At 44.0% G+C, this 21942-nt stretch overlaps 1 protein-coding gene across 2 annotated transcripts in view; it reads right to left on the minus strand.

The window, feature by feature from the left end:
* Window positions 1-11929, minus strand: part of LOC310854762 (chromodomain Y-like protein 2) — a 46084-nt gene extending 34155 nt beyond the window's left edge. Inside the window, exon 1 of one of the 2 annotated variants that reach the window (XM_083759439.1) lies at window positions 11698-11929. In XM_083759439.1, coding sequence (XP_083615565.1) covers window positions 11698-11721 — 24 coding nt within the window. In that variant the 5' untranslated portion in view covers window positions 11722-11929. Of the gene's footprint in view, window positions 1-11245; window positions 11252-11697 lie in introns of those variants that run through there. The other variant, XM_083759440.1, reaches the window with a different exon arrangement.
* Window positions 11930-21942: the final 10013 nt, after the last annotated feature.

Consider the following 21942-nt stretch of genomic DNA (forward strand, 5'->3'; position numbering starts at 1 on the left):
ACTTTTCAACGTATCTTCATATAATTGGTCCTTTCTAATGTTCATGATAAAATACCACATTTTTTTTCTACTCAAGTCTGTGTTTCATAGGAGGGCTGTGGGCAGTTCAGACCCGTCCACCAGTGACATCATCGATGGGGAAGCAAAGCTACTATAAACTGCAGGCTTTCTAGTCATGAAGAGTTCCAATGCGAAAATGGAAGCCATCGTTCTCACGATAATAATAATATAAACAGGTTTGTAAAAAAATCTGATGATGTCACTGGTGGACGGGTTTCTGAACTGCCCACAGCCCTCCTATGAGACACAGACACAAAAAATTGTGCCATTTTATCATGATTATTAGTGAGGACCTATTATATGAAGGTATGTTGAAAAGTGGTGAAGTGGTCCTTTAATAATGAAGCTGTTGAAACATGTCCCCATAAGGTTTTTGAAATTGACCAGTAGGGTGCTTACATTTGCTCAACAGGTCATTCTCCTGGAACAACAGGGACCACGTGTTGCCCTCAGGGGTCATGTCAGGGCAGGGGCCCCGGAGGCCACAGGCACACCATTGCTCCAATCCGCACAAACACTGTTCAGGCCAGGGGCCTGCCATGACATAGTCCCAGCAGGGGCCACATTAGGAATCCACAACAATATTATTATAAAAATCCCACACGTGTGTGAAGTGGCACTCTTATCATCATATGTCATCGTACATCATCTAATTCTGGCCAATCACAATTTGCGTCCTCACTTTTGTCTTCAATGTTTGCGTTTACACACTTTTGTCTTCAATGTTTATGTTTACACAGACCCTCAAAACTGGGTGTAGGAGGAGCTAGCACCCCTCAATAATATTCCTGCAGGCGGACCACTGGCGCAATTTACAATTACAATGTACAATGTAGGCATTTAGCAGATGCTCTTAATCCAGAGCGATTTACAGTAAGCAAGAACACATGGTAATACATCAAATACATACACTATACCTAATACTATACATAAATAATTGATTGATTGATTGATTGAAGTATTTTTTTTAACAGTTTGCAGAATAGGTACATTTCGAGCACAACTCAATACAAAGACTGTTAACTGTGTACGACACCATAAAGCATTACAGGAAACAGGAAATCATCATAAAAGGAGGTAAAAAGGGTAAAAAGCATATACAGTGAGGGGGGGGGGGGGGGGTGGTGACCTGATTACGCCCACACATATTCAGCAGCACGGTCCCCCTCACTGGGACTCTGTTGTTGTCTATGAACATACGTGTAGATGGCACCAGTAGGTACCATGGCACAGAAAAACACCACAACCCAAGTCTCCAAAAAGGAGAGAGGTCTGGCTGCTTGGGACTGGGTCAGTCTGGTTTCTTGCGAGTTCAAAAACAGTTGTAGCGAGCATGCTTGGTAAACCTCTCCCCCTCAGTGTGCCAGTGATCACCCGGGTGCCAATGTACCCCCTGGCTGTAAGGTATAGAGTAACCCTGGACTATGAAGAGAGAGCAACAGATTTACATATTAGACATTTACAAAAATATCTATAGTCCACTGGTTTCTATCTATCCATCCATCCATCCATCCATCCATCCATCCATCCATCCATCCGTTTGTGCAAACACGAACATTGAATGCCATTGACAATGAATGGTCAGCTTTGAGTGTGAAACACAAACATTGCGTAAACACAAACATTGAAGACAAAGGTAAGGACGCAAATTCTGATTGGCCGGAATGAGATGATGTATGATGATGTATGATGATAAGAGCGCCTGGTCCTCACTTCACACGGGTGTGATTTTATTCATGTAAATAACTTTACTAAATGCAATCTACCATATTACTTTTTATGGGCTTGACCTCTAATAAAAATCTAAACTTAACCATAAACGCAATAATCACTAATAAATATACAATCACTGAACCTGACTGTAGCAGGATTTAGCCAAAAGAAGAAGAGAAGACTGACTGCGATGTGACACATTGTGAGCTTGTAGATCAGCTATTTTCAAATAGCCGCTGCAGCCTATATATAGGGTTAAAGTGGTACAGTACATTTTGCTAGGGACCCCCCGGAACTTGCTCAAGGACCCCACTTTGAGAACCACTGCACTATGCTACCCGGATGCCCCATGCAGGCCCAGGGTATCTGACAGGGTGTGTTTGTTACCCGGATGCCCCATGCAGGCCCAGGGTATCTGACAGGGTGCGTTTGTTACCCGGATGCCCCATGCAGGCCCAGGGTATCTGACAGGGTGCGTTTGTTACCCGGATGCCCCATGCAGGCCCAGGGTATCTGACAGGGTGCGTTTGTTACCCGGATGCCCCATGCAGGCCCAGGGTATCTGACAGGGTGCGTTTGTTACCCGGATGCCCCATGCAGGCCCAGGGTATCTGACAGGGTGTGTTTGTTACCCGGATGCCCCATGCAGGCCCAGGGTATCTGACAGGGTGTGTTTGTTACCCGGATGCCCCATGCAGGCCCAGGGTATCTGACAGGGTGCGTTTGTTACCCGGATGCCCCATGCAGTTTGGGAACCACTGTACTATGGAGCTCTAAAAACAAGTGTGTGGATCCTTGGCACGGATCCGTTCAGTCGTAATGCAAGTCTGGCTGTGTGTGTTTGCAGGGGAAACTCCTACTACTGCAACGCCATGCCACTTTGTAACATAATGGTATGAAAGCTACAACCTGTACGTTTTATGTCCATTCCATTGACTCGGTGCTCCTGAAGTAATTGCAACCATGGCATATCAGCCCAGCTAGGTTATAGCTACTTTTACTGACATCAAGGGAAGTGACAATATAGAAGGTGCAGTTCAATACACTCAGTATTGACTCAGTCAGTGTAACTGTTGCCGTCAGAGCATCACTTTGTTTCCTTTGCTTTTCCCCCCAAAACAAATTCAAGAGGAGTTTCGAGTATAGTCTTAGGTCACATTCCCACCTAATACTTCGGTAGACTCATGCGTATGGGCGGAGATTTTGGGATTCTTGCATATTTAATTAGCTGCGGTTTGCCTTCACACTGTCATCCGCAGCAATTGGAAACGCAGCAGGGGGGACCTTTATCAATGTGTTCCATTCATAAACTAGCCTACACAGTGAAATCTACAGTGATAAAATTATACTCATAACGTGCATGTGTCGTGCCGTCTGGGACTGGACCCCCCCCCCCCCCCTCTCTCGCTCTCTCACTACCAGCCACGCACTGTTCTTTTGGGCATGGAGGCACAGCGCTGAGCGCACTGATATAACAGAGTAAACAGACAGCAGTGCAAAATGTTTACACGTTTATTGAGATGAAAGTTCCTACTCCCCACTAGTCCCCACACAGTGACAGCACAGTGACGCACAGACAGACAGAATATTCTGTACGCTATAATACAAGTAAGACGCGAGAACGCGGGAAGCGAACGCAGATCGTAAACGTTAGCCCATATGCACACACTAGTACAAGCGGGACACACAGACATTCAGCCCTTGCTGTCTAGCTGCACCCTCTGGTGTGTCGTTGTTGAGCAGCAGTAAACAGGACTGTGACTGCTTAGCTAACGTTAGCCCATATGCACACACTAGTACACATAGCCTAGTTTTAGCTAACGTTAGCCCATATGCACACACTAGTACACATAGCCTAGTTACAGACAGTGTCGTTGTGACAGTATTATTTTTATGTTGGGCCTAGTACAGCAAGTTAGACAGTGTCGTTGTTAAGCAGCGGCGGGTGGTGTAACAGCGAGCAAGTTACAGACAGTGTCGTTTGTCTAGCTGCGTCAGCCCTTGCTGTCTAGCTGCGCCCTCTGGTGGCGGGCGGGTGGTGTAACAGCGTGACACACAGACATTCAGCCCTTGCTGTCATACTAAGTGGCTCACTGCGTTCGCAACTATTACACTGCACTGCAGTGTTTATGTGTTTTCTTAAGCAATTGATTAATGTACTCGTCCTCATTTCGATCAGGGCTTCAGTCTCCTCATTCGACCACGTCTAGTATCCACGGTAACGGGACATCTTTGCGCTGCGTAAAATATGCCTTCTCCGTCTCCAACTGTGTTCAGCTCCTCACCCGCCACATTGTTTGCTTCATTTCCTTTATTTACTGCGGATTGCATTCACACCTGCACCGAATCGTAATCAAGTGCGATTGGAAGCGAAGCGAAACCCCCGTTTTTGCTCGGAGTAGCAAAAACGGTTCTTTGATACGCATTACGATTCGAATGAGCCTTCACACCTGCCAAACGAAGTGCACTTTCTGAAAATGCGCAGCAGGATTCGTTTTAATCGCAGCAAAGCTCTCTGGTATGAATGTGACCTTAGTCTGCTATCTTATCCTATATGCTATAAATGTGAAAAATCTCTGTTCGTGTCTGTCCATCTGTGGATGGACATGGAAGTGGATATATGTGCATAGAAGGGTCACAGACAGACAGAGACTGTAGTATATCCATATATGGGCATGAAGACTAAAAAAGGATACAGGCAGAGACGGGTACAGCGAGTACTCTTAACACCATTTTACAAGGGTCTGGAAGAGTAATAAGCTATAACGCTAGCCATCCATTACAGGTCAGTGTGACAAAGCCTCACAAAAGGGGAAGGTAATGAATGAGAATGGGTTGCTCACTGCACAACAAGTAGGCTATCAAGTTCTCTCTCTTTTGTGCCATCGGATTTGGGCTAAAACAACCCTTTTCCTTTTGGATAACTGATGTGTATTCATCTTCAAATTATTTCTCTTTCAATTTTTTCCTCTTTTCTCTTTTTGTCATCTCTGTCAAGGCATGGAGCGGCCTCCAAAAGTATAAAAGCAATAGCACTCACACCCATAGGTGCTAGATGGCTGCACGCCACAACTGACATAACCCTGGACTAACTGGTCAATTTCTGTCAATTTCATGTTGTAGGACCTTAAAAGGTAAGGAAAACTGGGTGAAATATTTATATATATATATACTCTGGCACTAGTGAATGAGTTAAACGAGAAGAAGATGATGATGATGATGCATACCATACCACAACACTCAGATCATTGCATTCAAGAAAGGCAGAGAGAGACCGGAGAGGTTTGGCCACACATGGTACTACAAATGTTTGGCTTATTAGAGATGTAGAAATGTCCACGGTCAACTGTCAAAGCCTCCCTATACAACACGGTAGAGTCTACAGTATATAGTAGCATCCAGTAGCAACCAGGAAATGGTGAACAGGACACACAGTGGTGCCTTAAGTGGCAATTTAGGTCAGTGACAGATCCGCTGGAGGAGCTGCCATTCAACATTCCTCTGAGCGACGTAAACTGACTGATTGTTTATTACATAGTCAAAGTACTTTCTTATTTCTTTTGTACGATACACATGAGATCACATCTCAATATCTAATTGTCAAATCAACTGTGAAATTGAAAATGCTATAATCCCAGTTCACATTCTATTGGATAATATTAATTATTTCCCATTACCATTTCCTATTACTGACTTTGCTTTGTTACCTAGCCAGAGGGGTCATATTTCAGGAGAGCTGAAATGTGGGCCTTGTTAAATTGTAAATTATTAGAGCGGGATGATTGCAACCGTAGGTCGCATTCACTATGGAAACCTGCATTTCCGTGTGTCACACACGTCTATCCTAATTTTTTATAGCCAGGTGCCAATTGCCTGACACCGGGGCTCCACCGGGCACGTCAGCGTCTCCGTCAACGTCAGGGAATGTTCCCTTTTTAATCAATGAAGGGTGGCTCCACACAGGGAGAAAATGCAAACTCCATACAAGGTCTTTTCGCCAACCCCACCTGGGGTCAGTATGATTTTCAAATTTCTACTATGGTAACAATCACAGTGGAACCTTATTGCCGAAGTCCATGAATTAATTTGATTCATTTCCAGTTTTGATTGACTGGTCAGTTCAACAAGTCACTCTCCAGACATATCCATATCTATTTTCCATTTGTCTCTCATGCATGTCTCCCTTTTTCTATCTTGCATGTCGGTAAGTTTCTTTTACTTCCCTCTGTGGTGTGTATTGCCTGACATCATCATCATCATCATCATACGCTAAAACGTATTTCAAAAGAAAAATGGACATCCTACTTGTGATAGCCAAAAGGATAATTATTTCAACGTAGTTACTTTACAATATGGTGGTGGCGCCGGTAACCTCTGTAGATGTTTCAAGAAAATGAAATGTAAAATTATAATTTCACTTTCTCTTTGGTGTGTGTGTGTGTGGTGTGTATTGGCTGAAACGTTACAAGACCAAATACAAGTTTTAGTTTGTTTTACTTCTATATTCTGTGCATTTCCGTTCCAGTCGTTCATAAATGTAATGCACATTCCTGTGTGAATCATTTGGATAGTTCAATGCCCTATTCACAGCGCAATGCATCGGCGTACAATGACAGCTGACAACACGTAAACGTGTTGGTGTGTGTTGGGGAGCGCCAGTGCTACCAAGTCAAGAAATTGTGACTTAAGAGCAGGGGCTGCAGGAGTACACTTGTGGAGGACATTTGACTAATAGCAGGGTTGTTGAAAATGGAAGCAAGGCCTTAGTTGAAAGTATAGATAGAAGTTTGCATTGGTAATTGGTGCCAGACATATAGGCCTGTGTTTTTACTTTTTATATGGCTTTTCGTGATTTCCAAATTGTCCACCGAGCTTAGTTCTCTGTCCAAGACAAGTGATCACATAGTTTTTCATACATTGGCACTCCTCAACTAACAGTGCTTTCTCCCTTCCTGTTCACCTTGGACTTCAACCACATCACGGATGACGACAAGGAGGAGAACAGAGCCCTGGCAGAGAGCTTTGTATATACGGTTGTGTGACAAGAATCACCTCCAGCTCTGTCGGAAATACCAAGTAGACTACCAGTAGAGCAAGAAGAGGCCTCCAAATCCCATCACCAGTACCGCTGCCAGGGATACTGTGCGCACGCAGTGTGCGTGGGGCAACACAATGTGCCAAGCCGATCCTCATAATATCTCCGCCGATCCGCCGCTTAATAGCGAGCGCCCGTGCAACATAAGTATGTCATCGAGTTGCATGCGTGATCTGCTCAGAGCTGAAGCACTGAAGATGGAAGCCCCTCTTCCCCGTCCGGTCTAGCAGTGAGTTTAACCCATTCTGGGCGGGAACCCCTTTTGGTGTTTTAAGCATTATGTTATACTTTTAGCTATAGCAGATCTACAAGCTCATAGCGCGGCACAGAGTGCTGCGCTACAAGCTTGTAGACCTGCTATTTTTGAAAAATTAGAAAATGTATTCTTTCAGAGCGAACGTTTTTAACTCAAATCTTAGCTTCTGAGAGGGTCCCTGGAACAACATATTTTCAGATGGGGGTTGGCGGCCAAATACATACATCTTTGGGGGTCCTTGACATGAAAATGTTTGAGAAAGACTGACACATGTTTTTCAGAAAACTGTCAGGATTTAGAAGACAATTTTTTTATTTTGACGTCAGGCCTAAATAGGTTAAGTGTAATGTAGCACCAACAATTAGGACAAATAAAAGTTATCAAAAGGCAAAAGTAGCCGAGGTGCATGAGAAAACATGACGCTCTCGTCAGGGGGGGGGGGGGGGGGGGGGGGGAGCACAATCATATAAACCACAGGCAACCAAATAGTCAGCGGTGTCCCTGCCCCTCACCTTCAGAGAGGAGGAGGTGGAGTCGGTACAAGTTTGAGGCCCTACATACAGGAAGGGACAGAGTATATTTTCCCCCTGAGGAGACTGAATGTGTGCATACTACAGCAGGCATAGCTTTATTGTGATTTGCACATTTTAGACGGCACTGTCCAAATTAAATTGATTTCAGATTAACCGCTAAAGTAGAGAGCATGGTGGAAATTCTAGTCTTGGGGATGAGTGCTTTTCAAGATATATAGTGGACTTTGAGATTTTGACAGAGATAATAAAACTAGTGAAACTAACATACAGGGGTATATTCTCTTCATTTCTATTTGTCTTTAATTGGAAGGGCTTATATCGGTTTTCTTTGTTTGTCATGAACCAAACAGAAGAAAATGTGTTGCTGTTGTATGTATTGTATGTGGAAAGGGTAGGCAGAATAAAGCATAAGCTTATTAGCTTCAGCCTTTTTTGGTCATAACTATGTAATTTATTATTGTTGTTGTCATTTTGATTTAGTACTGCTGTGTTTCATGCACATGGAGTGCATTGTTTACATGGTTGAACTGATGACCAAAATAAGATTGCAAAGTGAAAGTGAACTGTGGCAAGAATGTGTCATGAAATATGAATCTGGATGCATTTGGAGAGACAGCGAGCTCATTTGTGACCTATGATTTATGTTCATGTTAGCCTTTTTTACAAAGCAATTGGGGTGGCATTGATTATTAGGTAACTTTCGGGGGATGTCATGGTGTAGCTAACATTATCATGGTTAGTTAACATTTTGATATCCCTGTACCGTAAGTGTGTGTGTGTGTGTGTGTGTGTGTGTGTGTGTGTGTGTGTGTGTGTGTGTGTGTGTGTGTGTGTGTGTACGCACGTGTGTGTGTGTGTGTACGCACGTGTGTGTTACAAAAATGTGCAGTGGCGTGCATAGACATTTAGAGGAGCAGACTAGCGCATTGTTACGCTGATTGACTAGATGGGTCTGTCTGCTAAGGCAACTACTACGCCCACTTTTCATGCAGCCTATATGGGCCCGACCCCAGACTCATATGCGGGGAGGAATCTTCAGTGAATCCCCGCTATGAGGCTAGCCAAGCCAGGATACTGTAGATTTGCAATACTGATATTTGGAAGCCTGGGCCATGTACATAAACATACATGAACTGACCACGAGTGGCCTAACAAATAATAATTTAGCAGACATGATAAAGAGCAAAGCCAAACAACTTTCCAAATACTTCTGTTTCGGCTGTTATATAGGCAGTTTGTCTGTGTGGAGGAGAAGGTGCCATGTGTATCCTTATAGGTGCCCATGAACTGTCAACCCTGTTAATTGTAATCTGCGGATTCAAATTAAGAACTAAAATGTGTGTTTACGTGTGTGTGTGCGCGTGTGTGTGCATGTGCCTGTCACTGTTCATTCCATGTGGTGCTGAAATGCATGTGCTAGGCTACTTCCTCCAACAAGTCATGTAGGCTGGTTATTGCATGTTTATGGCAGGCCCAAGAACGGCATGGGAAACGGTGAAGCCATAACCGCCCTACCCAACTGGCCAAAGATGGAACTGCAGGTGGGCAAAATACTTGCACGAGCAAAAGAGCGTGCAGCTGGGTTTAACACAGAGCACTCGTTCATGAATCGATTCAGGCGCGTTCATGGAGTTAGAATTCATGCATTTGGGCACCAATATGATCAAGAAAAATCACATGGTAATATTTGTTTAAAGTGCTCTAAACAAACATTTAAAAAGTCCATAGACTTGGCTGCTACTCTATGTTTGTTGAACACATTCTCTCCCGTTACACTAGGCGGGCCAGTCAAATGCGCAAAATACCAGTAGAAGAAGAGATACTGGGCAACCCCCCCCCCCCCTCACCACACTACAGTGTGGCTTCACTCTAGGCAGCGGAGGACCCGCGATGGAGTTGTTTTGATCCACGCGATGTAAGAACATGGAATAATAACCTTCCAAACACCGGATTTAGGCTCATTTTGAGCAGAAAAGGAGTAATAAGCGCACGTGCACGTCGGTGTGGTGGTGTGACAACAGGGATTTAACTTAATGTTATTGCTGTGCGCAACTTTGCATGTTTTGCATTAACAACTGAAGTGACTATTTTGCAAACTATAAGTCCATTCTCTCACATTCACTCTCTATTTTGTTTCTTTCCTCGGTTCGGGCCATTTCTTGAGAACCACACTCAAGATACTGGTCCACGCTCGCCAAGTGTGGACCAGAGGGTTAACTATGGGAGTAGGAAGGAAAGGTGCTACATCCTCCCGGTGGGGGCTCCTCACATGCGGCTGATCAAGAAGAGAAACGCAGAAATGCGAGGGGAGCGCCAACAAACACAATGACAAAATCCTGAGGAATAAAGGGCTAAATGTAATGATATTCATAAAAATACAAATAATTATTACATGGCTTGGTTGAATGCTTGATTCTGATTGGTCAGTCGCTGAATTCGGTGGTGTTATTTCTTGATAACAGACCTCTCTGCTCTATAACAGACCGCTGCCTAATCAAACCCTCTGAGCACCTCCTGGGCCCCGCTGATTTACTGCCTTTTACAAAATGACGCCAAGTAAACACTGTGACACACAATGTAATTTACAGCTAAACATTGCTCGCAATTTTTTTTTTTTAACATTGGCCAGTAGCCATGTAATAAGCGTGATATAATTCACCTTCAGGTGACTCCCTGTCGGTGAATTATCTCCCGACAATGACCACCTAGCCAGATATCATATTATCCCTTACATAATATGCCTTATTCATTTCAACAGTCAACCCTGGTGTGAGTAAGTGTTCTCACACACACACACACACACACACACACACACACACACACACACACACACACACACACACACACACAGTTTGTGAAAATGGATATCCAGTTCCTTATCTAATCTAATTGAATATGTAAAGTTGTAAACTATTGAAAAACATCTTGTTTGTCATTTACATATAAGTGCAGAATCCAGTCAGGTGACTAAAATTAAAGACTATTAATTAGGGTTTTTTTATGTTCAGTGGTACAGGGAGGATATGGGCGATATAATTGTACAATGTGTAATTTGCCTTCTTATGAATTACATGTATGAGCCTTATCTCAAATTAACTGCCCCCCCCCCCCGCGCGCGAGAGCGCGCACGCACGCACGCGCAAGCACACACACACACACACACACACACACACACACACACACACACACAATTGTCACCGGCTCGGTTTTAACACGGCCAAGAACCAATGCTTGATTGCATCATTATGAACATAGAACAGTGTAAAAAGGCCAGCCCAGCCCCCCCCCCCCCCCCCCCCGGACCCCCCAAATAAAAAATCTGCTTCCAAAGTGATGTTGCGCATGTTGCTAACGAATGTGCCCTTCCATCCATCTACCAGGGTAACTTTTACGCCCCTAAAAACTGCTGCCAGCTGAGCCATAATAAATTCACAACAATTTCTCCCAGCCATAAAGTAACACAGAAACAAACTCGGACAGAGTTTACAAACTATATAATGTCATCAGCCGTTTCAAAATATACACCATTTGTCATCATGACAAAATATAATTTGGCATAGGCCTACTGTACGACATGTATATGCGCACCTTGTGTGAGACCCCCATTATCATCACTTCGTCAGACTGTAGCTATTCACCCATACAATTGTCCGTCCGCTAGGCACACTGACTGCTGTCAGCCTGTCTGTCACTTTACCAACGACTTTCAACTCGGCTAAACCGACAAGGAGTTCAGCTCCCTCTATCTCATCTACTATCTTGCAGTCGTCGGTCGTACACAATTATTTTAAAGTATATTTGAAAGCGTCTACAATAAAGTGAAACGCATAAATTAACGTGCCTCGTCGGCGAGCTTGTTTGGGAAGGGTTGGTTATAGTTGGTTTCGCCTGTTAAAGGGCTTATAGCCAGGACATCGTTTTCCTGCCCGTCCGTAGTACAGTACGCGACGACCGACCTCCCCTTCCTTTACTTCCTAATTCCATTATTCGTCAACATTACAGTAGTATTTCCTTCCCCTTGACATGGTTGTCAGCCCTACCTCATAAAGGTCTCCTGAAGCCATGGTTCTGGGGTGCGGACTGGACTCCAGCGGCGCGGCGGTTGGTCTTGTTGCCTGCCTGGTTGGGTTGGTTGGTTGGGCTTCTTTTTTTTTCTTTTTTTTTACCGCGACTCACTGACTCGGTGTTTCGGCGTAAAAGCCCCGATAGAGACGGCCGGGAATTATAGCGAGGAGAGCAGCCTTGTTATTCTGAGCAACCAACCAACCAAGCCGCAGTAGCAGATCAGCAGCTAGACAGTGTCAATCGAGCGCCGGCTGCTCTGCTGCGATGGATCGCTCTCTCCCACACACTTAAAACAAACAACAACCATATCGAGGCGGTGCTGTTTAGTGTTTACCCACTGCCATGATCCAAGTGCATGGAGGAGTGAAATGAGTCGAGCTATTATGTATGAGTGGACGTAGCCTACAGTAGGCTAAATCCGAATGCACTGCAGGCGTCCTACTGTGCTGCCTGGCTGCTCTAGACTCTCTGTCGTTGTAATCCCACTAAACTCAAGAGGATATGTCTTAACCGATGAGTGATACCATGAACTGAGAGTACTAATTCATTTCTATACCTGTCCTGTCCTGTTTATGGACATGTAGGCTACAGTAGGTTTAGGCTACAATACATGGGACGTGAGAATGCGTGACATGTCTATACTTATTATTTTTGACAAATAGCCCTAACACATGCTCTTTAATTAAGGTATGTGAAATACCCAGGGAGTCTCAGGACCATAGGTTAATTACCCATGTGACCATGTGTGTATCATACATGTTGTGCTTCCTATTTTATCACTTCAATAAATACCAATCCACTAAGTAGGCCTATTTTCAATATAGTATTAGAAATGTCATGGTTGCTGCAATTAAATAGGCTATACAGTTTTGAGATTATTCGAGTGCCTCAAGCACTTGAATCAATCAATATCTATCTATCTATATCTATCTATCTAGAAATCTAGAATATGTCCATAAATCATTATTGATTTATTACTTTATTCACTTGTCCATTGGCTATTTTATTCAGAATTATACAGGTTGATATATACTTTGCCAATTTGTCACCTTTGAATTCTGAACTTTGAACAAAAGCTTGTTAGAATCCAAGTGATCTTGTGTCATGTGGAGAGAAAAGGCATATTGAATGTACACAACCATCATTTAGTGATAATAATATATTTGTATACAAGTCATCTGTCTTTCTGTCTATCAAATTGATAGATTAAGAATCACTTCATTAAAAACTATGGACCAATATTGAGTTTTAGCCTAAAGCAGTGAACAGGTCTACAGTTGGAGATTTGGGAAGCCGGCTGGGGAAGACGATAATCATCACTGCACGCAATCCTATACGGGGAGGCACCTGTCAGCAAGGAGTGTTGGGCAGGAGGAGTAGGACTAAGGTTCTGCGTCCTCCCGGTGGGGGCTCCTCACTGCCACTGATATTAAAAATTAGTTAAAAAAATTGTGTGGAGTTTGCATGTTCTCCCCGTGTCCCCTAGGGTAGGTACCCTCACAAAAAACATGCAGTAATCCTGGTCTCTAAACTGCCTCCCCTTGGCCAGCCGGGGCGCCTGATGGAGGGGAAAGGAACTGGTTGGAATAACGTGTTCCTTCCACGCGCTACGTCCAACCAGGGAAACTCCCCCCTGTCAGGTGTAAAGGAGCAACTTGGACACTCAAGCATGAAGGAAGCATGAGTTAAGTCCGTTGCTCTCCCCAGGTTGGTGGAGGGTGTGTAGAGCCCAGGATCACATTAGATGATTGACACAGGGGTGAAAAATGGGTTACAAAATCGTGGGATAAAAAATATATTAGGAAAAATAAAATACAACCGAATGACAAGATGACAGTGGAATGCAATACAAATAAATTGGCCAAGCAAGGATGACAAAATGTTTGCAGAATAATATCAAAAAAAATAACAATATCATATCCTCAAGTATAAGAAAGTGTGCATTTTTGCCCAATATGCCATATATTTGTCCATTCGGTAGTGGTATGCATCATGCACGCTGTGTCAATGTGCTACATTTATTTATTGCAAGTATAGTGTCTATTGTGCTGTAATAGTATTGTCCATGTTGTCCAATGACCTCAATCAACCTCCAATCCCTTTTCTCGGCATGTCATAACAGGGAAACATACTTCAAAAATAGTGGATGTGCAATGCATTGTGAGCATTGTAGAGCTGCTACATATATGTTGGCCGAAAATATTTGGACTATAGAGGCAAAAAAAGAGGGGACCAACCCCCCAGTCATAATAGTATATATATTGTTTTAAATAGTTTGAGTATACTGACATAACTCCCACCAACAGTGAACTGCAGCACACCTGGTGCCGATACCACTTACTGGTACATTTCAATTCACAAAACAATGCTCTGCCCTCTGTATCAAACATGGAAGAGAAAGTAATCAATCCATGAGGGCCTCCGGGGACTTACACATTTGTTCCATATGAAGATGTGTTGGTTTTTGGTATGCAGCAGGTGGCTGTGAACATGGAAGTAGGACGCGTATGGTCCTAACTGTTGTATCTGTGGGTAGTACTTGCATGTGGAACACGCTGAAGGAGCTGAGCCTCCTCAAGAAGAACACCCTGCTGCTTGGTCTGAAAGATACTATTTATATAAATATATCGCATGGAAAGGTAGACTTTCCATGCGTAATCATGACCCACAAAGAGTACAGTGGCCCACTGATTTATAACAATCGCAATTGAAATTAGTGCACAACATTATACTTTATAACAACTTCATAACTTAACTTATTTCTTTCATAGCACTTTTGCTTAGGGCCCGCATGCAGTTGTTCCCATATCCCCCATAATCATTAGGACTATAGTATGCCACCCTGAACATACTGTATACTGTAAGTGTAAAGTATGTCAAATTATTCATAATCATAATAATAATAATATCTGGGACTGATATAGCGCTTTTCTTGATACCCAAAGACGCTTTACATGTGTGGGGGCTGGGGGGTAAAACGAGTAAAACGAATAAAAACGAATAGAACAGTACATGTAACAAGTTAAAAACACATCAGCTATGGGAATGCTATTCTGAACAGGTGGGTTTTCAGTGTGGTTTTGAAGGTGGGGAGTGAGGGGGCATCTCGGATGTGTTTGGGGAGAGCATTCCAGAGGGTAGGGGTGGCCACAGAGAAGGCCCTGTCGCCCCAGGTTTTGAGCCTGAACTTCTTGGGGATCACAAGGAGGCCGGCGTCGCTGGACCTGAGGGAGCGGGATGGGGCGTGTGGCTCGAGGAGAGCGGAGCCGGAGAGGTAGGGGGGAGCCAGGTTGTGCAGTGACTTGTAGGTGGTGAGGAGTACTTTGAATTAAATTCTGTGTTTAACGGGGAGCCAGTGGAGGTCACGGAGGACTGAAGTGATGTGATCTCTGGAGCGGGCTGAGGTGAGCAGGCGGACCGCTGAGTTTTGTACATATTGTAGTTTGTTGAGGGTTTTTGCGGTGTTGGCATAGAGGATGCTGTTGCAGTAGTCCAGTCGGGATGAGATGAAGGCGTGAATGAGGGTTTCGGCAGCTGACGGTGTCAGGGAGGGGCGGAGACGGGCGATGTTTTTGAGGTGACAGAATGCTGGTTTTGTGATGTGGTTTACGTGGGGGAGGAATGAGAGGGTAGGGTCGAAGATGACACCTAGGTTGCGGATGCTTGTGGAGGTTGTGACAAGGGAGCCGTTGATATTGAGTGAGAAGTCTTGAGTGGAGCAGGTGAAGATCCAAGTTTTTATGTCTGAGGCAGGTGGTGAGGGTGGAGTCGATGGTTGAGGTGGAGAGGTATAATTGTGTGTCGTCAGCGTAGCAATGAAATTGAAGGCTGTGGTGGCGGAGGATCTGACTAAGGGGAAAAGCAGGGGGCACAGCGTCTTGGGGGACACCGTGAGTGACTGGGGCAGTGGAGGAGGTGCAGTTGATTCATAACATTACTGAATGATCTCTATGAGTTGGTTTATTAAAGGGAAACTTAGAACACTTTCCTGGGGGTCTTTATGTGTAATATGTGGTTTTAGATATTTTAGATTTTAGCAATGAGCCCAGTGTCTCTGATGTCATGGACACTGGGCTCACTTACTTACTGGACTACATGTTGTCTCAGTAAGACAGCCCTCCCCCTATCCACAAGGAGAAGTGCACAAAAGCATTATGGGAATTGTAGTCCAGGAAGGAAGTGAGCCTAGTGTCCATGACATCATAGACACTGGGCTCACTGCTAAAATCTAAAATATCTAAAACCACAAATGACACACATAAAGACATGAAAGTGCAAACGTCATTAACATTTTTTTTGTGCAAAAAGGGTGAAGTGTCCCTTTAACAAGTGTAAGACTGCATCTGCAGATTCAGTCCCATAAAGATATGTGATATGTGTTTGTGCGAATGTGTGGCTATAACCACAGCCCTCCTACACAACTCCCTGCATGCAACTCATCTAGGCCTGCATGACAAATCTGGCTTGGTGGGCTGCTCAGGACTGTTTACCATGCTGTTGTCTGTTACACTGATACACTGCCACATTATTATGAGCTGTTGTTGTGGTGATGAATCCTGCACTGACGGTTGTATTGGAACTTCCCATAGTGATTATTAAGGTCAGGGGATTTGTTTGCCTTTTTGAATAGAAAGGGGAACATTGGACGTTTCCTCATGAGGTCACATACTTCCATGACCCAAATCTGCTTTATAAACTGTTACACAAAGAGAGAACATACACGTTGTGCAACCAAGTGTGTTTTCTTTCTATACCTTTTCTTGACATCGAGTTGTGGAATATCGCTACCCTGGGGTCGCCTAAAATGCAGCTTTGAAGAAAGGACGAGGAAATGACAAAACAGGAAGTGTTATATGAATAGATTTCAGTTGTCTGAAGACATTCCCCCCCGGCCAGGGATGGGTGGGTGTTGATGGAGCTATGGGGATCATCCATGTTAAAAGCCCACAAGTATTTGATATTTGTTGTTTTTGTCGACTAAAACTAAGGTGAAAAATGTTGGTCGACTACCTTTTTCCACTGACGAAAACTAAATGAAAACTATAAGCTATGATGACTAAAACTAAAATACTGACAATTTCGTCAACAGATAGAAACAAGACTAAAATATTAGGAAGGGACTAGTGAACAAGAGATCCAGTATAAGTGCATGCTGAAAATAGCAGATCTACAAGCTCACAACGCATTGCGCTGTGACGCATTGTGAGCTTGTAGATCGGCAGTGTAAAATGAGCTATTACGACGGCATTAAGGCCCGCCAAAATACATCTTCAGGCGACTAAATTAACTGCAGATTTAGTCAACTAAAATCTTATGACATTTAGTCGACTAAAACTAGACTAAAACATTCCAGGTGACTAAAATATGACTAAAACTAAATGAACTTTCATTCCAAAGACTAAAATTGAAATTTGCTGCCAAAAACAACACTGCCATAAACCCTCAGACTTAAATCAAGTTTATCGGCGAAGAGTGAGGTTCCCAGGTTCGATCCTGGGCTCCCCCAGAGTTAGTGTCGAAGTGACCCTGAACCCCTAACAATTGCTCCCGATGTGCAGGTTGGTGCCTTGGCCTTGCCTTCCCCCATTTAGATGATCTGAATGGGTGAATGTACAGTAATGCACAATCTTACTGCAATGCTCTTTATTCAAATCTCAACAAAGGATCCATACACAACTTACAATTAGTACAGAATGTAGCAGCTATAATTAATCACCGGGACCAGGAGGTCAGAACACATCACCCCAGTTTTAGTGTCACTGCACTGGCTGCCTGTTACTTTTAGAATTGATTTTAAGATTTTATTGTTGACTTTTAAAGCCCTTAATGGCCTGGCACCCGAATACATATCGGACCTCCTGTGCCGGTCCATTGCTTGAGGTCCTCCAACTTAGCCCTAGAGGTCCCTAAAACCAATTTGGTGACCAAGTGTGACAGGGCATTTGCTGACACATTTCTACAGAGAGGCCTTCTTAACCCCCAGAAATTGACACCTTTATTCCCCCCTGATAGTGTTGTTGTTATATTTTTGGTTGTAATTGTTGCGATGTTTGTGATTGCTTGATTGTTTTAATTATGTTGTTAAGGAACATTGTTCAAAAAGGTGCTATATAAATAGTTTATTATTTTATTATAATCTATGTAAAGCGCTTTGGATAAAAGCACCATTTACCATTATCAAATGCAGCATAAATACTGCATTTTGTCATATATCTCAGAAGCACACACAGCTAGAAACTGCAGAACACTGTCAAAGGGGTGTTTGACAGTTGACACTATTATAGGCTCTATTTTCGTCCATGCTAAACCCCCAATATCCCTAAACTATGTTTCCTTTTTTTTTTTTTTTTTTTTTCCATATTGAAAAACATTTTTGAATAGTTAAAATAGCCAATCTACAAGCTCACGACCTGTCGATGTAGATTGGCTATTTTAACTCTTCCAAACAGTTTTTCATAATAGTTAAAAAAAGGTGGTTTAGGGATAAGGGGTTTAGCATGGACGAAAATAGAGCCCTGCCATCATCTATCCATATTATGCAATTGAAACAGAGGCACTACCGTAAGACAATATCATACGGTAAGAATTCTCTCTTCATTCCGTGCCTCATATACTGTGCAGAAAAGTAGGTGATTGCTCTGTTGTTGAACACATCTAATCAGATAGGACAGGAAAACCAGGTGAAGTGTCAGGAAGTAAAGTAAACGGTGTGGCTCGCATGTCAGTCTTGGGCTTCATGACGTGGTCAGGCAGGTCAGTCAGTCTGTGATGGCACTCTATAGATAGCTCAGGGGTTATCAACCCGTGGGGTTTTCTTTTTTTCTTTTTTTGCAACTGAATGGCTGGAAAATGGAAATGAATAGTTTACATAGTACACATAGTACATGCATACACCTTCCCCCAATGATTATATCTGGTTTCAGTATTTATTTATGGTGTATTGTCTCTATTATTAAGGTTATTGTAGCAGTCAATTTATATTTGGGGTCGGGAGGGGGTCCCAAGACATTGCCAAAGCATTTCCGGGGGTCCCCGGCCGAAAACGTTGAGATCCCCTGATCTAGCTATGATTGCAGATGTGGGCAAGGTTTCAGCAGTTGCCTACCATAGTCCCATTGGCTTTGTAAAATAATTCCACCCGTGTGAAGTGATGGGCGCTCATACATCATACATGATTGATTGTTGTCTCCACAAGACTGAAAGCCGGGAAATGGAGACATATTCTTTCACTCGTCTGTCTGTGAAACCTCACATCCACTATAGTCCTAATGGCATCAAGCTATTATCGAGCCATCGCTAATTAAACTGGCAGAACACAATCAAAAACATTATTTTTGGTCAGTACAGAGCATAAGAATTTAGCCTATACTTCCATACTAATTTCAAAAGGACAAGAGACAAAAGGAAGAGGAGATGTGCCATCATGAGTCATTGACATTTCCTATCTAAATGCTACAATCTCTGGGGCTCACTGCAATCTTGTCACTGCAAGCCAGCTAGCAATACTGATTATCTGGTCTGTGTCGGCCCACGGCCCGCTTTTCTGGTAGAATGACACAGAATGAGCCACAATAAAAACCAAATCCCATCAGTATTAGGTTGACCCTGACCTTGGTGTTAGGGACGCCAAGGTTAATGTGGTTAAAAGCAGTGGTGGAAAAAGTACTCTCAATTATTTACTTAAGTAAAAGTATCAATGATGAGAGAGAGAGAGAGGGCAGCAGCAGCAATAACGTTCAGAAACAGAATTGTTCAATATTTTCCAATGAGTAGCAAGCAAGGGTATAATCATAACAAAACATAGGACAAGGAGAAAGAACAAGAAGAAGATGCCGAACAACAGCAGTGGGATTAAATATGACCCAAGTCCTGTATTTATAGCTTATAGGGCTTATAAAAGTTACACACTGTTCAGAGGTCGGGGAGAATCATTCTTTGCAGATGGGGTTTAAGTATAAATGCCCAAAGCTATATGAACCCTGACTCTTTGTGTAACAAGCAGGGGGAATACTGCACAACATGCAAAAGTCAGGTTTTAATTAAACTATGGATATTTAACAAAATGTATAGTAACGATAGTATGTGTGTACAGCATGTAATCGTGTATGAGATATCAGTAATGTGAAGACATGAGGATGAGTGAAGTGTGTAAATGTTGAGAGATGCAAATGATCTGATTTGCTAAAAGGTCCTTAACCTCGCAACGCTATATACCAAACCTGTTGGACACAGTCAATTACAGGTTTAGATGTTGTATTCAGCTGTTAGTTACTGTAGGTGTTAAATCTGCCTCTCTTAATCATAATCCAATATTAAAATGGCACTCCCTATATCATGGTTATTTGCATCTAACTGTCCAGAGTCCTCATATCCAGCAGATGTTCACAGTGTTCCCTCATTGGTGTTTTCTGCTGTACCTGTGTTAATTATCTCTGCCAGGCCAGAAGGTGTTTTTGGCTGTGTGTGTGTGTGTGTGTGTGTGTGTGTGTGTGTGCGTGCGTGCGTGCGTGCGTGCGTGCGTGCGTGCGTGCGTGCGTGCGTGCGTGCGTGCGTGCGTGCGTTCCAGCCTATGCCCAGTCAGTTGTTGGAGGGTCTCGAACTTTCAACAGCTTGGGGTGTCGGTGTCCAGAGGCGAGGCAGAACGTAAGGACTTGCAAGGTGTTGTATTGTCCCTGTTGTACTGTCTGAGCCACCATACAGACCCTGTTGTACTGTCTGAGCCACCATACAGACCCTGTTGTACTGTCTGAGCCACCATACAGACCCTGTTGTACTGTCTGAGCCACCATACAGACCCTGTTGTACTGTCTGAGCCACCATACAGACCCTGTTGTACTGTCTGAGCCACCATTAGAAGAGAATTAAGGCTCATTCATAGTCTGGATTTTCGGTGGTGAGGTGACCACTGGAGCTGAAATAACGTTGAGCGGTGGTGAGTAAGAACAGAGAGAAGGGCTGGGGCGGTGGCAGTGGTTTGCTCTTCACCGCGGCCCGCCGAGGGGTTAGCAGGTGTGATCAATTTGCTAATAAAGAGCGAGGTCGTGCAACATTGTGATGTCAGAAACTCACTGTGATGTCAGAACTGGCCAGTTCCATATATGGAGATCTATGGGTGATCAGTGCTACCGGGCACTGGTGCATTTATAGATAGATTGCAAGACAGGGTGAAGCATGACTGATATCACATACTACAATGATGGTCTGGGTTGACCCTGCCACCCACCACACCCAGGTGGATAGTAACTAACATGTAATAGCAAAGCTTTATTTATCTGTTATTACAGTGCAATACTGCCACCATTTGGTGGCCAGTTATACTGGTGTGATGTGTGCTGATGTGTCCTCAAAGTGGCCTTATCAAGCTATGCTGCCTCCACTTGGCCGGACATTGACACTGCAGGGCCTTGATTGGGGAAAACCTGATGCGATTCTATTGGCTGTTGGTGCGTTACCACTATAGGCACCAGGGTGGACACTCTAACCACAAGGTCACTGAGGTTACAGGGACATCGCTGACCACAAGGTCACTGATGTTACAGGGACATTGCTGACCACAAGGTCACTGATGTTACAGGGACATCGCTGACCACAAGGTCACTGATGTTACAGGGACATCGCTGACCACAAGGTCACTGATGTTACACGGACATCGCTGACCACAAGGTCACTGATGTTACAGGGACATCGCTGACCACAAGGTCACTGATGTTACAGGGACATCGCTGACCACAAGGTCACTGATGTTACAGTGACATCGCTGACCACAAGGTCACTGATGTTACAGTGACATCGCTGACCATCTGGTTGCCCTCCTACTTGCATATGTTTATGCTGCCCCCCTGGCCCCCTCCCGACGAGAGCGCTGCGTTATCTCATGCAGATCAGCTACTTTCGGCGCTCAATTGCGAGGACCCACACATGGGCGTGCGTTATTACGCGGCGGAGCCGCAGAGAAAATTGTTATTATGAGGTTCGGCGACTTGGCTTGGCACTTTTTGGCACAATTCGGTGCTCACCTCGGTGTGTTGCCCTACTCGCAGTGCATATGGTGTGTATTGCGATGGCGCTGCATGGCTGGTTATGCACCACAGTGCATATGGTGCGTATAGCGATGGCGCTGCATGGCTGGTTAGCACCACAGTGCATATGGTGTGTATTGCGATGGCGCTGCATGGCTGGTTAGCACCACAGTGCATATGGTGTGTATTGCGATGGCGCTG

The sequence above is a fragment of the Protomyctophum parallelum genome (genome assembly GCF_964188405.1).
Source record: "Protomyctophum parallelum genome assembly, chromosome: 2".
Lineage (NCBI taxonomy): Eukaryota > Metazoa > Chordata > Actinopteri > Myctophiformes > Myctophidae > Protomyctophum > Protomyctophum parallelum.